We start from the raw sequence: 14722 nt of genomic DNA, 5'->3' as shown, positions 1-14722 counted from the left end.
GTGGTGAAGATCCTGTGTGGTGGGAGTGTTAGACCTTCCCTATGCTAAGGTTTGAAGCTAAGGTAAACGGCATTGGAGCAGCTCTGTTTACACTGGCACAGCTGGTCTACACGAGAGGTTTGTACTCATGGCGCTCCATCAGGATAGCTACTCCTACTAAAAACCCCATTGCAAGCACAACCTGTAAGTTGTCTATAGAATGCCAATTTGTTGTTGCTGAATAACTTCAAACTCTGCAATCTTTTTTTTAGGTGCGTAGTATGCATGTGTGATTTTGAATCAAGGCAGCTACTTAGAGTCTTACCTTGTAACCATGAGTTCCATGCCAAGTGTGTCGATAAATGGCTTAAGGTAAAAAAAAAAAAAAAAAAAAAAAAGTTTTTGTGAGAATTTATAATGGCCTATTTGTAGTTGTATTTATTTTCAGTTGCATTTCATCTCTTGTTTCATGTCTCATTTTTCATTTCTGATATTTAGGCTACAAAAACCAACAGACTAAAAGTGCTGCCTCCTTTTGCAATAACATTATTTTCTAGTAGTTGATGAAGGGAGGTTATGTGAAATCTATATCAAAACTCGTGTCATTAAAAAACTGACATGAAGAGAATTATCTTGACCAATAAATTTAGTTCATTTTCAGTTGGACACAATTATGCCTGTATTAATATAATTTTATGATAAAGTAGGAAAGCTCAAAGTAGAGTGAGATTTGTGAATGGTCTGAATACTGCTTATGTCTCTTGCTTAAGCAGGAATTGATATTAACTGAAAGTGAAACTACCAAAAATCTTTCTAGCTCTTTATATAAATGTAAAGTCTGGGGGGAGGGAGAAAAATATATAACTGGTCAAATTTCTCACAAAATTAAGGCTTTACACATGAAATAAGATGTATATCTTTCAAAACAAGTTATTTTAAAAAATATGAAGAATCTAAAATCAGGACAACACCATAAGATCAGAGATTAGGACAACGCCATACAGAAGGTGAAAAGTGCAGGGTACAATTAGGTAGAAGATGATATGCAGAGACAGATCTCTGCAAACTGCATTATCTAGACCTACCTACTGTCAGCAAGTATCATTTCGCATCTTGTCTCACATTTTTAGTACTTTGTTCTGTTCTGATTCAATTTATTCTCTATTTTAATCTTTGCCATAATAGATTTCTGGTTACAGCAACCCAATGAGAGAGAAATATGAAATAATCATTAGAGAATAATACAGCCATTGTTTTACATTGTATCTGTTTTAAGATGCATTTTCTTAAAAAACATGGCACAAGTGTCTAAGCTGTCTTGTTGCATTGCTGACAGGTGTATTCTTATAGATCATACACAGTCTAACATAGAGTACTGAGCGTCAAGAAAATAGCTGCTTTATCATGCTTACTGCAGAATATCTTTAATGTGGTAGTCAGTAATAGTCTGATGAATATACCTTCTCTTGGGTAATGAGTTCAGTACTAAACCAATGTGCATGAATAAAAGAGATGGGGATTTAGAGGGATGCTACTAGATCAGATACTCGTGCTCTGAGATTGTGGAATGGATACCCTAAATTAAATTTAGGGCCAAACGTAACGTCAGGTAGTCTAAAGCTTGTACGAAACCGAAGACCGGTAAAAATGTTTCCATACATTTATTTAAATTTCCAATGAAAACCATTTGTATGCAAAAGATATTCTGCAATATTCTGAACCCAAACATTGCAGCATTATGATAGTGTCAGAGAACTAGAAACTGAAGTATAAATGACTAATGTTTTTAGTAGCAAACTGAGAAAAATTTAAAGAATAAGGGTTATCCCTACACTAGATGTTACGTTCGCACTTGCAGATGTAGAGCGCCAGGAGTTAAACCAGCCCTCAGAGACAGCAGCAGGGAAAGCGGTGCTATGTGTTCACACTGTCAACTGCGTGGCCATATTAGCAGCTCTTGCAACGCCACAGAGAGCAGTGCGTTGTGGTAGTTATCCCAGTGTGCAAGTGGCTGCAGCGTGCTTTGGAAGGGGTTTGCAATGCCTAATGGGGAAGGCACAGTATCACATGATGCGGGTTTCCCAATCCCATTGTTCCAGGGCATCCTACTAGATTGCCAGCTGCTTTTCAGATGAGGGGTGGAGTGTGACAGGGAGTGTGTTGCATGTATGTGGGGGGAGAGACAGTGTGTTTTGGGGGCAGAGTGTGTCAGCATGCTGTCTTGTAAGTTAAAACAGCGGCAGGGGGAAGGGGAAAACCTTCACATCAGCCCCTACCCTCTGCCCCCCCCCCCCTTTCTCTCTTGCGCACACGCTTGTCTCTGCAGCAGGAGCATTCCACAGTAATGGTTTGCTTTGTGTCCCGAAGCAGATAAGCATGTGGGCTGTCAGAAATGGAGCTTTGAAAGGGGATATCCGCGTGCCTGCAGCTGAGTTCAAAACAATGATGCGAGTGGCCACTTGACTTCAAGGGATTATGGGACATTTCCAGAGACCAATCACAGTGCAGTAATTCAACACATCATCCACACTGACACCCCAGTGCTTCAGCTAGGATGCAGCAAGCTCTAAGCTTCTCATGGAGGTAGATTACCAAGGGCGCTCCAGCCGTGAGTCCAGGCGCTCTAAATGCCTTGCCAGTGTGGAAACCTCAGGAGTTAGGGCACCCGGGGCTGATTCAACGCACTCTAACTTGCAAGTGTAGACAAGGCCTTAGTGATTGACAATTAACTGGAGATACTTAACATGTTTGTAAGGACACTCCCCCTACAGTCCATCCCACTCTTACCAGTCTCCATGCATTTGTAGCCTGGGCCAAATGTGTGGGAGGTGTCCACACTAGCCTTTGCAAATCTGTTAAGTACTTCAGGTTAGTTGGCAATTCAAAAGTCTAGTGAAGACAAAGCCCTAAGAAAACAGTATAGTGAAAAATCAGATTTTGAAAATGCTTCCAGTAGCACTGATCTGAGGTGATTTATTTACTATAGATAGGGCTCTACCAAATTCACGACCATGAAAAACACCGTGAAATCTGGTCTCCCCCTGTGAAATCTAATCTTTTGTGGGCTCATACCCTATACTATACACATTTTCACATGGGAGACCAGCGTTTCTCAAAGTGGGGGTCCTGATGCAAAAGGGAGTCACAGGGCGGGTTACAAGGTTATTGGAGGGAGGGGTGTGGTACTGCTACTCTTACTTCTGTACCACTGCTGGTGGTGGTGCTGTTTTCAGTGCTGAGTGATTGGAGAGTCCAATATAGTTAAAGCAGCAAATCTTTCTAGGGTAGAGAAGCCCCCAGGTGGTTATAACTGGAAGAAATCAAAAATTAAATATTTTCCTTTTGTCCATTTTATATTCTGTGTGCATTTGACAGCTTTCTTTGTATGTTGTCAGTTTCACTGTATTCTTTGAGTGATGGTCCCTATTGTATTCCACTGAGGGTTATACGCATGCACTTGGAGCCAGAGATTTTGAAACTAGTAGTGTCCGTTGATCCGCACATGCACCCTTGCTCTGCCTCATAGTTTCGTCCAGGGTGGTAAATGGCGGAGCAGACTGACCATGCCCTATGTTTCTTCTCATCACCACATGGTTTGAGCCGGAGCCTCTACTGGTCTCTTGTCTCTTGTGACACACTTTGCGCAAAAACAAACAAACAAAACGGTTTATTCCTGTGTATAGTTAGTATTTTGTTGTTTTTTTGTAGTAATTTTAGTGTCAGTAGTAGTAGTTTTTAGGATTTTAAGGACTTTGGGACGCTGTTTTACCAGTTGTCCCCCGCCTCCATGCCTGGGTACTGGATTGTGCCAAAGACACCAAGGTTCAAGATCTGCACCTCCTGCCCTAACTCACTTTCAACCAAGCACCAGTGCTGACTTTACTGCTTGGAAGAAGCTCCCATTGCATACAGGTGCAGTATCTGCTTCTCCTTCCCAAGCAGTACCCAGGAAGGCTGGGCTCTCTGCCTCAAGAAGCACCTCACGGAGGTTGTCATCAGACTGCAGTCTGATACAGGCCAGGGAACACCACCTCCCCCTCCATACACCGAGCAATCTAGAAGTGCATCTCCTACCGTGGAGCACAATTCGGTGCTGAGGCCTAGCCGTGAGGCAAGGAAGCTTGCATATAAAAATGACAGCCTTTCTCCAGGCCCAAGAAGGATACTGCTCTGTCCAGCAATTCCAGCCATGCAGAACTGGCATGTTCCAAGGCTCGGAAGCACAGTAAGGAACCGTACAAAACGTCTGATCTGCCCATCAAGCTGCAACCTCCTTCTAGGTCAGCACTACCAAAGTCAAGGGAGCCTTCGGTTCCTAGGCAGTTCTCCTTTTCAGTGCCTGTGCTTGCTCTGGGTCCGACTGCAGAGAGCATGTCACTGACGCAGGGAAGATTCAAGTGTGCCCCCGCATCTTATGAACTCTTGCCTTGGCAGAGGTGAGGTCTCCATTCCCTCCGAGCAGAGAATGCTTCCCCACAGTAGACTTGCCTCTTTCGGGCCGTGTTCCCACCTGCTCCCCAATGACTCCCATGGTTCCAACAGCGCCATTGTTTGAACCGGGCTCTGACTTCTCTGCATCAGAGAACTCAGACAGAAAGCAAGGTCTGCTCCTCCTCTATCATCAGTATGCCTACCCTAAGGTCCCGCTGACTCAATGGCAATACCTTCCCTTTGCTGAGCCTTGGCATCGCTGGTATCCCACTCCTAGGGACTGTACACAGCAACCACCAGATCTGCCTGTTGGCCGTACTGGGGGTTGTGACCTCGGTATCTGCTATTGGAATCTTCCCGCTCTGCTTGTGAGAAGTCTCCAGTCTGACTCCTTTGACCATCATTGAGCAGCTGTTCAGAACCACTGTTGGAGGATGCAGCACTTAGTCCGACTCTAGTGGTACTTCCAGAACTGAAGCAATTCCCCTCATCATCCCTGGATGCCATGGTGTCTTCAGCTCCCTCTTTGCACCAAGTTGACTAGCATCAATTTCAAGAACTGCCGCGTAGGGTGTCGATTGCCCTCCACATCCCACTGGAGGAAGTACAAGACAAGCATCACCAGCTTCTTGACATCGTACACACCTCAGTACTGGCCGGTAGCTCTACTGATCAATGATGCCATTTTTCAACCAGAACAGACTGCGTGGCACACTCCAGCTAGCTGCAGACCCACTCCCAAGGGGCGGAAAAGAGGTACTATGTGCCTCTGAAGGGGTCTCAGTTTTTCTTCTCTCGACCCTTAGTCAATTCCCTTGTTGTTCAGGCAGCAATGGAACAGGCTCAGTAGCAACACCCATGCTCCGCCGTGGCAGACAAGAAGGGCAAGCGACTGGACTTTCTAGGTTGTAAGGTCTTCTCTTCTGTCAGCATACAGTTTTGCATTTCCAATTCCTTGGCTCTGTTCACCAAGTACTACTTCCTTACCTGCAGCAAGCTGGCAGATTTCACAGACAAACTGCCCCAGCAGGATCTAGCTCGCTTCCAGTCTATCGTACAGGAGGGGAAATTGGTTGCAAGAACAACACTCCAGACTGCAGTGGATGTGGTGGATACTTCTTCGTGCACAATGGCTACAGGGATTGTCACACATACGGAGTCGTGGCTACATTTTTCCAGTTTCCCGAGGGAAGTCTAGGCCACCATGGAGAGCTCCTTTTCGTGGAATCTCATCTCTTCAATCAGAAGACTGACTGACTCCCTCAAAGACTCCAGTGCCACTCTGCAATTGCTGGGTATCTACACACCAGCACCCAAATGCAAATTTTACTGCCCAGCTCTGACACAGCGATTTAGAGCTCCCCAGTTCTTCCACCAGCAGCCTTATGAGTGTCCTTGCAAATGTTAGAAGACCCAGTGAGCTGTCAGCCAGATTCATCTTCACAACCTTCAGCGTCTCATACTCAGTCTTTGCAGAAGCTTTATTTCAGAGTGCAACCAGAGAGCTGTCAACTACCCTGTCTCACATAGTGCACCTGACCCACCCCCTTTGGAGGGCATCTAGCACTCTTTTTTTTTAACCAGCTTGGCGTGTGATAACAGGCAAGTGGGTCCTGGATGTTGTTCAACATGGCTATACAATTGAGTTCACAACACTACCTCACCCAGGTCGTCTGCCCTAGCCCCGCCTCAGGAGCCATTTTCACAACAGTATCCTTGCCCAGGAAGTGAACTCCCTACTGCAAAGAGGAGCAACAGAACTTACAATGTATCAGGGTGATGGTTCCCAAGACTTCTACCATCTCAGCCATTTCATATGCAAGCCAAAGTTTTTCGTGTAGTCACCCTAGCAGCCAGCATGCCTTCCTAAGAAGGAGGCATATGGTGTATGGCTCTCAATATGCGAAATGCTTTCATATGGATATCCATCCTGCCCACAATTGTTTCCTGAGATTCACAAACGGCCTTCGTCACTTCCAATACATCTACCGTTTGGACTCACCACTGCTCCACAGATTTTCACCAAGATTTTCTTGGTAGTGGCGGCTTATGTCCGGTGCTAAGGGGTCCTAACATTCCCTTATCTTGACGATTGGCTGCTGGCAGTGAGATCAAAAAAGAGAAGCTTGAGCCTTGACCTCCATGCTGCTCACACACTTCCTTCCTGGGGATGAGTGTACATGTCAATAAATCAACTGTGGATTCCACGCATTTCCTAGACTTCATTGGGTCCACATCAACATGTTCTCAGCACATGCCTACCTGCCATAGGACAGGTTCCAGACCCTACAAGAGCTGATTTCCATGGTGCTCTCCAGTCTTTCTGTTCCAGCCAGGACTTGCCTTTTTGTTCTGGGCCACATGGTGTCTTGCACATATGTGACTGCCTTGGCCCTTCTCTGCTTCAGCTGCCTACAACCCTGGCTTCAGAGAGTCTATTCCCCCATGTGCCACACCATGGACTTTCTGCTGTCGGTTCCCAATGATATTTCTTTTCTCCAGTGGTGGATGGACTCAGACCAGGTCTACACCAGGATGCAATTCTTTCTGCCCTCCCCATCAGTAACAATTATCATGGATGCGTTTCTCGTCGGATGGGGCGCCCACATGGATGAGCACATTGATTCAGGTGTCCTGGACTTCTCAGGAATTTCAGATTCACATCAACATCCTGGAATTTCGGGCAGCATTCCTCTGATCCATCTATTCCAATCACATCCTCAGCATGTTGGACAATGCTACCACAGTTACTACATTACTAGGCAAGATGGCATGAGGTTGCCCGCGCTTTGCGTGGAGGTTGTTTGTCTTTGGGATTGAAAAACCCCAACCTGAGTGCACCTGGATGGCTCAGAAATCAGAAGACAATGAAAAGGAACTCAAATTATTTTTTTCCAAATCCCATGGTTTTTAAGCCACTCATAGGGGGTTTTTTAGGCCTGATTCCTGATTGTTGAACAGTTGGGTTCGGCAATACTGTGTGTTATATTTTTTAAAATCCCAAGTCATAAGTAAATAGTTGTAATCCATCTTGGTTCTGGTGACATTATCAAAACCTCTCCGCTTTTGCTATAAGGCTTTCACAAAAAGCCCCTAGGTAGAACTACACAGTTTTAAATAAATGGTATTTAGAAGATCTCATTAGAAAGTTTTAGAATACTTTTCAGGAAGGCTACAGTATATCATTTAATGGCATATGTATGTTTATGTTTGAGAAAATTAATTTTGTCTCAAGTAACTGCACATTAAGGGAAGTTTCCATTCATGACCTGCACTTCAGTATGCACCTCCAGTTCCTTGTTAAACCATTGAGAGTGGTGTTCAGATAAGGAAAAGGGGACTAAATTCCATGAAATGTAGCAGAATGCAATGCATGTAACTGATTCATTATGGTAGAGATTCCTAAAACACGGGGAAATGCTCTACTGCTAAAATTTGTAGAACTGTTACTATAGCATTACATGAACATGAATAACTTGATTAACGTTAAGATTTTAGTTGTTTATTTAGTCTGGTTTTGCGGATTAGTTTTCTATCATTTGCTTTCAGTAAATGACAATATATTGATACTACCACTAGATGTCATATTTAATACTACAGATAGCAAATGTTGAAATATAATCTTGATGAGTATATCTGAGTTGCTCAGCTCTCAAGCAGTATAATCTAGGAAAAGATGACAGCTTTATTCTAAATTAGATGGATTTAGTTGCATTATATCTAGAATAGAAGGGTGCAGAACAGATACTTGCTCTACTACGCTTAAAAGCTATGACATAGCTGTGTCAGTCATGGTTGTGAAAAAAACACTTCCCCAGTGACAGCGATGCCAGCAAAGCCCTCTGTATAGAGACAGATGCCAGCACAAAACTTAAAAGGGGAGGTGGTGGTCCCCCACTGACAGGAAAAACTCTGTTGGTACAGGCTGCATCTATACTAGCGTACTGGGCTGACGTGGGCTCTGCGGTGTGTATGTAGCCAAAGGTAAGGTGATTGAATTCCCTCAAATGGTTATGAAACCATAATGATACAGGAAGAAGTGCACTTGGGTTTTGTCTCTTCAGTTTGCAGCACTGTTTCTCATTTCCCCCTAAAATGTCAATGACACTTTGATGCAAGCAGCTGTAGGACAATAATGGTTACTTAAAATGTGATGGAGAGATAAAAAAAAAAAAAAAACATTCATTTTTGGTTGCACTAAGAAACGGGAACATTTTTCTACTAATTGTGAAAATACTCAAAACTTGGCCACTTTAGACATTATTGAAAGTCCAACAGTTCACTAATCATCAGTGCTGTTGCTTTGATTAAAACCTTAGTTCACATATCTAAATAGTTCAAATTGCAGATATCAAATTGGAAGAGTGTCTGGGAGTTTCATTTCCTTTTTAGGGAAGATTTTATTGTAAATGTTATCTGCAGAGTATTTTTGCAATGTTGGCTTGCCTCTTTGTGTAAAGAGCGTGAAAGTGTTTATCCCTTCATTGTAAAAATTTCTTTAGTAGTATCAGGAATGCGAGTCTGATCTTCCCTGATTTTGCTGGGGGTGGGTGTTGCAGAAAATGTGCAGTTAGGGTATGTCTGCACAGCACAAACACCCCTCCTCCCCCCCACTGTGGCAGCGATTTTCAGACTCCTGGTCTGCAGACTCAGGCACTCTCCACAGTGCTAAAAACAGCTGTGTAGGGTTTCAGGCTGTGAAACACATCCCCCTCCCCAGGCTTCAGAGTCCAAGCTCCAGCCTCAGCCCAAATGTTTACACAGCTGATTTTAGCACTGTAGACCAGGGTTCTAAGACTCTCTGCCCCATAGGGTTTTGCTTTGCCATGTAGATGTACCCTGTGAACACTCTCTCCTTAACTGAAGGGTGGCAGCACTCATTCTTGAATGGACATATTTTTACATATAGTTCTCCATACTGTGTTCAATAGGCGTTGTTAAAAACAGTGTAACTAAAACTCCCTTCTCTTCAGCTGCTCAGTTTTCAGTGTCTTGTGGTGGCATAATGTTGTCATTCTCCATAATTCTTTTAGAAAATTCTCCTCTCTCCCAATTTGTGGGTGTTTTAAAAAAAGGCAGAATTTTAATTTGGCAGACCTCTCAGGCCACCTTTGCACACAATAAAGAAGCCAAAAAGGGCACAGACCCAATTTATCTTCCTGTTGTGATTCCATCTTGGATTAGTACATGCCTGTTGTATAGTGTGATATACGTTATATAAATAAGCATCCTTGTCAATGCACTAAACCTTGTTTTACTTTTGTTTTATAGGCAAATCGTACCTGCCCAATTTGTAGAGCTGATGCTTCAGAAGTGCATCGTGATTCAGAATGACCAATCTAAGAGCACAATTCTAGTTTGGGTGTTCCTAGTCACATGTATAGACGAACTATCCATTGAACTTACCCGTGTGGCTGCCAGCCTTCCCTTTACACAAAAGGGTCAATGGACCTTTTTTTGCACTGTGTGATTTAATCAATTATAAAGCTTATAATTAGTCTTCACAATTATGGGATTGTTATACTAACCGTGTGATTGGAACTCCAAAGATTTTATTTTCTTTAGCTTAATTTTGTGTGTGCACTAACATTCCCTGGTTTTTGTGTGATCATTCCGAGTGTTGCTGCGAGATTACAGTGGACGTGATCTTTTAGCATGTGCTTTTATAAAAAGTGGTAGCTCCAAACAATATAGCAATCTACCTTATATAGAGCCTTCAGATACTGTGAGTGGGAACGAACGGTGTGGGCAGGAGTATGTATGTGCGCACGAGAGTGTGTGTGGGGTGTGCTAGTGAGTGTGTATGCGTATGTCTGAGAACCTATATACCAGCATGTACTGAGAACGTGTGTGAGCAGTATTAATTATGCTGCAATGTATAATCTTGTGTGTTATTTAAGCAGTACTAGTACTGTACACTGGTTTCTTTCCTTGTGTTTGCAGTTGCACACTGAATGCTAAGGGTGCAGCAATTATAGGCATTTGATATTTCCTCCCCATGTACTTAATGGTATAAAAAGACCTTTTAACTTTTATTCAGACAACTGTTTTTGCTTCCCCTTCACTGGCGGTTGTATGTGTACCACTAAAGAGTGCAGTGATTGCGCAATACATGATTAATCTTGTTTTTAGCTCATGTCATAAAATCCAGATTTTACATTTGCTGATTTACTGCTAATTTATCAATAGTTGCAGTATCGCACAAAATCAGTTGGCAACATTAACATTGTCAGTTGATCGTCTGAATGTTGATGCTTTTCTGTTTTCCTTTTAAATTCCTCTAGCCAGTTTGAATTATGTTCAGTTATTTCAGAACAGAGATCAGTTCTGAAGATGCTGAAGTAACATATTCCTCCCCATACACAGAAGCTGAAAGGACATTCAGAGTCTTGTGCAACAGCTCCTCACATTGTTGGCCATTGTACTTGCTAAGTACATAATCATTTAGCTTATAAACTTTGGCTTTAATTCATTTATGTTCTTTTTCATGTATAAGGGAGTTTGTGTAAGTGGAAGAGAGGCTACCTTTTTAGTCCTGCAACTTTATGAACAAAATAGAATTCTTAGCATTTTCTCGGAGTGGAAGAACTCCTAACTTTGTCCTTCTATCACAGTAAGTTTTTGTGGTCACTCGCTGCCTGGTTCAGATGGCATAGGATACTTCTTCTACCCTTCCCTACTAGGTAGTGAGCTTTTGCATGAATAAAAAAACTACTTTGGTTTTTCAGTTAGTAGGCAGAATATTCACATTAAGAGAAGAGTGTGTTAGTACGCAATCAGGAACAAAGAATGCTGTGAAACAGGAGTTAACCTCCATTCAGCTGCCCTGTGAATGTTAGAGCTGGATTATTGAAAAATTGGCTTTGTTTAACATTTCAGACTGTTAAAGGTTTTAAAATTTGTTCTTCAGTCAAATATTTAGGTCTACTATGTATACCATAGTTGTTGAAGAGATGCACTGTTTTGCATCACTGTGCTTTCTCCTAAATGTAGTGTCATTACTTTGGTTGCAGTAGCACAAGTGGCACAACTAGCAATGTTGCTAGAACTTGCTGCCAGTCTCAGCTTTAAGTTTGTGTCATTTCTGATGCTTTTGTGTGCTGCTGTGCTTTAGTATCAGTTATATTTTCAGACAGTGTTACATGTTCTCCATGCTGCTTGTCCTTCTTTGAAGGCTCTACAGACCAATCACAGCTTGTGGTTCAGTAAAACAAAATGAAAGCACAATTTTGCCCATATTTCAGATGCTATTGCCTCTGTTTAGTTACACAAGTAGGACGAAAAACTTGCTCGTCTGTCCATGTCAGTACCTAACACTAAGTCTGTCAAAATCATTACAAAATATACAGTGTACAACAACTTTAAAATGTTCATTTTCCCCTGAATGTGCTAAGGAATGGAACTGTCACAACATGTCACCAAACAAGGTAAATCACATATAGTGAACTTTATTTTTTTAACAAATGAAATCATGTGTTTAAATAGAAGTGTATGCCACACATCTTATAATACTTCGGGTCTTTTATATAGCTGCAAAAAAAATTTCTACCTGTACAGATCTAACCATAACAAACACTACTACACTCAGTATTCACTTTGTTGACGCATGGAAATAAGGCACTTTTCTAAGTTAGATAGAAATGCATAATTAACAAGGCATATTGTACTGATATTGAGGTAAAGTAGTTCTCTTTCCTGAACTGGAGAAACCTTGATATGGAATGGCCCTCTTTCCCAGTAAAGTTCTGTGACGCAGGTGGAGATTTAGGAGGCAGTAGGATTTCATTTGGTAAATTACTGAATTTCATTGTTGCACTCTTGTGGCTGATCTCTTCTGGAATGTTTCTTTCGTTTGCATGGGACTCTTGCAGGTGTGTGCAGACTTGCTTCCTGTGGTTAGTGTGTATAAAAAGCACACATGCATGTGTTCTGAACCAGCTCAGACTGGCAACAACAGACTTCATTGTTGTGGCTGCCCTGTCAAAAGAGGAGGGGAAGGGGATTCATGCTCAGCCTTTACTGCCATGTGTTATGCACATTTGTGTCTAATTCCACAGCCTGTAGTGGTGCCTGGCAGCACCAGAATCCAGTAAAAAGGTTTATGTTGGTTGCCTCCCCCCCATTTCCCACCTCCCTTCAAAAAACAACAAACTGTTGGCTTTACCATGTTGGCACTGCTGTGTTTTTTGCATGAATTGTCAACTTAATTTGACTGTGTTCTGGTTTTTAATGGATACTAAGGCCTACAGATTTCTCCAAGGTCTCATTTTGTGGGTTTTCTTTACAGAAAGATTTTTGTGCAAAGTAATTTTTTTGGTTGTATACAGTTTTTGTAGTCTCTTGAATGTGATTTTCTCAGCTGTTAACATTTACACTTTTTGTAATACTTGGAATGGTGGGATCTACCGATGTGTTGGTTTTTTTAAACTTACTGAAAATGCATTTTTGACTGAGTTATCTTTAGGCCTTAATAAAAGAGCTGTGTTTTTCCCTCCCTTTGGTACATTCGGTTACCTCATTTTGCTATTTGTGTTTCAGATTTGCTAATGATTATGAAAGCTTATGGGTTTTGTTGGAATCATATTTTGTCAAGTGTTTTCTTTAAATCATACTCTTGTATCAGTTAACATGTAGTTTTAAATGTATTATAAATATCTGTAACCAAATCATTTGAAGGCTTGATAAATTTTTAACAAAATTTGTACATTTTTTATGAGAGTTACTAGTAATGCTTTACTAAGTAGTGCAATGAATTTTTATTTTTAATCCCTGTGCCCAATTTTGGAGTTGAGAGAGTTGTTCAGTAATAAATGTATGATGTACACTTAGTTTTGTCGTGCCTCTTGTTCTCCTGTTGGGGTTCATTGTTTGTTCTTCTTAGTCTGCATATTTCTATTTTATTGTGAAACTTTAAAGCTGTAGCACTCTGCGACTGGAATTAGGTTTTTTGTTTCTGACTAATGCTGTTCATATGTAAAACAAGAATTTATTTTCTTTTAGACAAAAAAAATCAATATTTGGTTAACGTGTCTGCTTTTAGAAATCGCAGGAAGAGCTGCACTATATCTTTTTTAAAAATAGTAAAGCTATTTTCAGCAGCATTGTCCTACATTAAATGAATATGCAAATATGTATAATTGCCAGCTCTTTCTGCCTTGATTGAGATCATCTTTCTGAAAGTTTTGCTTAACAGTAAATGGTGTCATAAGGAAAATGTGAGAGGAGTGATTGAAAAATATTGGGCACTTGAGCACTCCGCTGGCATGTTTTAGGTGAGTGTCTGAGTGTTTTACAAATTAGGTAAGCTTTGCAACACTCCTGTGAGGTAACATCATCTCCATGTTAGAGGTGAGGCTGAAGGATAGAGGGTTTGATTTGTTCAGGCTCACAGAAAAAGCTGGTGGAAGGATCAAAACAATTTCTGGATCTTCAGGATCCTAATCCTATAGTTTAGTGACAGGACCACATATGGTGAAGCTTAAAATGCAAACTACCTTTTAAAATGTTTTTTAAGTAAGTAGCAGTTAGTCCTCCAAGTTCTAAGGACATATCTTTAAACATGCAGTTGTCAGGCCCTAAAAGTAATTTTAATAAAGTACCTATATAAATCTCTTTTTGGTTTTTCAGCACTAGTTATAACAAAAGTTCACCAATAAATGGGAATACTCCTTTTATGCAGCATATGGAGTTGCAACAGTTAGCTACTGATTAGTTTTTAAAAATGGGATAATATCACCAATAGTATTTGCACTTATACAATCTAAGAGGCTAATTAAATCCGCTTCAGGGAAGATGATAGAGGGTCTGAGGAAGGAAAGCCTCGCCTCAATGCATAGCAACTTACACATTTTGGGGGTGCAGTATAGCCCAGGCTCCTTGTACTCTGTATACTAGGCCTACACTGAGTGGCATTCTGCAACAGAGCTGCACTGAATTATGCAGCACTCTTAATTACAGAATAATTAACCTTCAATTTTATGGAAAAAATTATAAGGATGAAAATGACAAATCCATATTATTTACATTGCAGTAGAGGGATATTGCTCATCACTTTTTGCTATTTCCACAGTGGGCAAAACCTTTGACAAAAGTGAAGAGCTCGTTCACAGGCTGCTTCCCTCTACACCCCTAAAGGTGAAGCAAATGGAATTGTTCAGGTGCTCAACTCAGCATGGGGAGAGAGAGAGAGCACCCTTCAGAAAACCTCCCCACTCCCTGACCAAGCCTACACCTGTGCCTGAGCTGTGACCTTCCTGTCTGGTCTCTTGGGGGATATCTGTGCTCTTCCTGGGAGCCAAGATAGACAGACTCA

At 41.6% G+C, this 14722-nt stretch overlaps 1 protein-coding gene across 1 annotated transcript in view; it reads left to right on the top strand.

The window, feature by feature from the left end:
- The window catches only part of RNF38 (ring finger protein 38), a 101741-nt gene extending 88503 nt beyond the window's left edge, over positions 1-13238 (top strand). The window contains exons 10-11 of the mRNA XM_032772297.1: positions 252-351; positions 9682-13238. Of these exons, the coding sequence (XP_032628188.1) occupies positions 252-351; positions 9682-9744 (163 nt within the window). The 3' untranslated portion in view covers positions 9745-13238. The remainder of the gene's footprint in view (positions 1-251; positions 352-9681) is intronic.
- Positions 13239-14722: the final 1484 nt, after the last annotated feature.

The sequence above is a fragment of the Chelonoidis abingdonii genome, chromosome 6, assembly GCF_003597395.2.
Source record: "Chelonoidis abingdonii isolate Lonesome George chromosome 6, CheloAbing_2.0, whole genome shotgun sequence".
Taxonomy (NCBI): domain Eukaryota; kingdom Metazoa; phylum Chordata; order Testudines; family Testudinidae; genus Chelonoidis; species Chelonoidis abingdonii.
The sequence above is the reverse complement of the archived record's forward strand: the minus strand, read 5'-3'. Positions and strand labels throughout refer to the sequence as shown.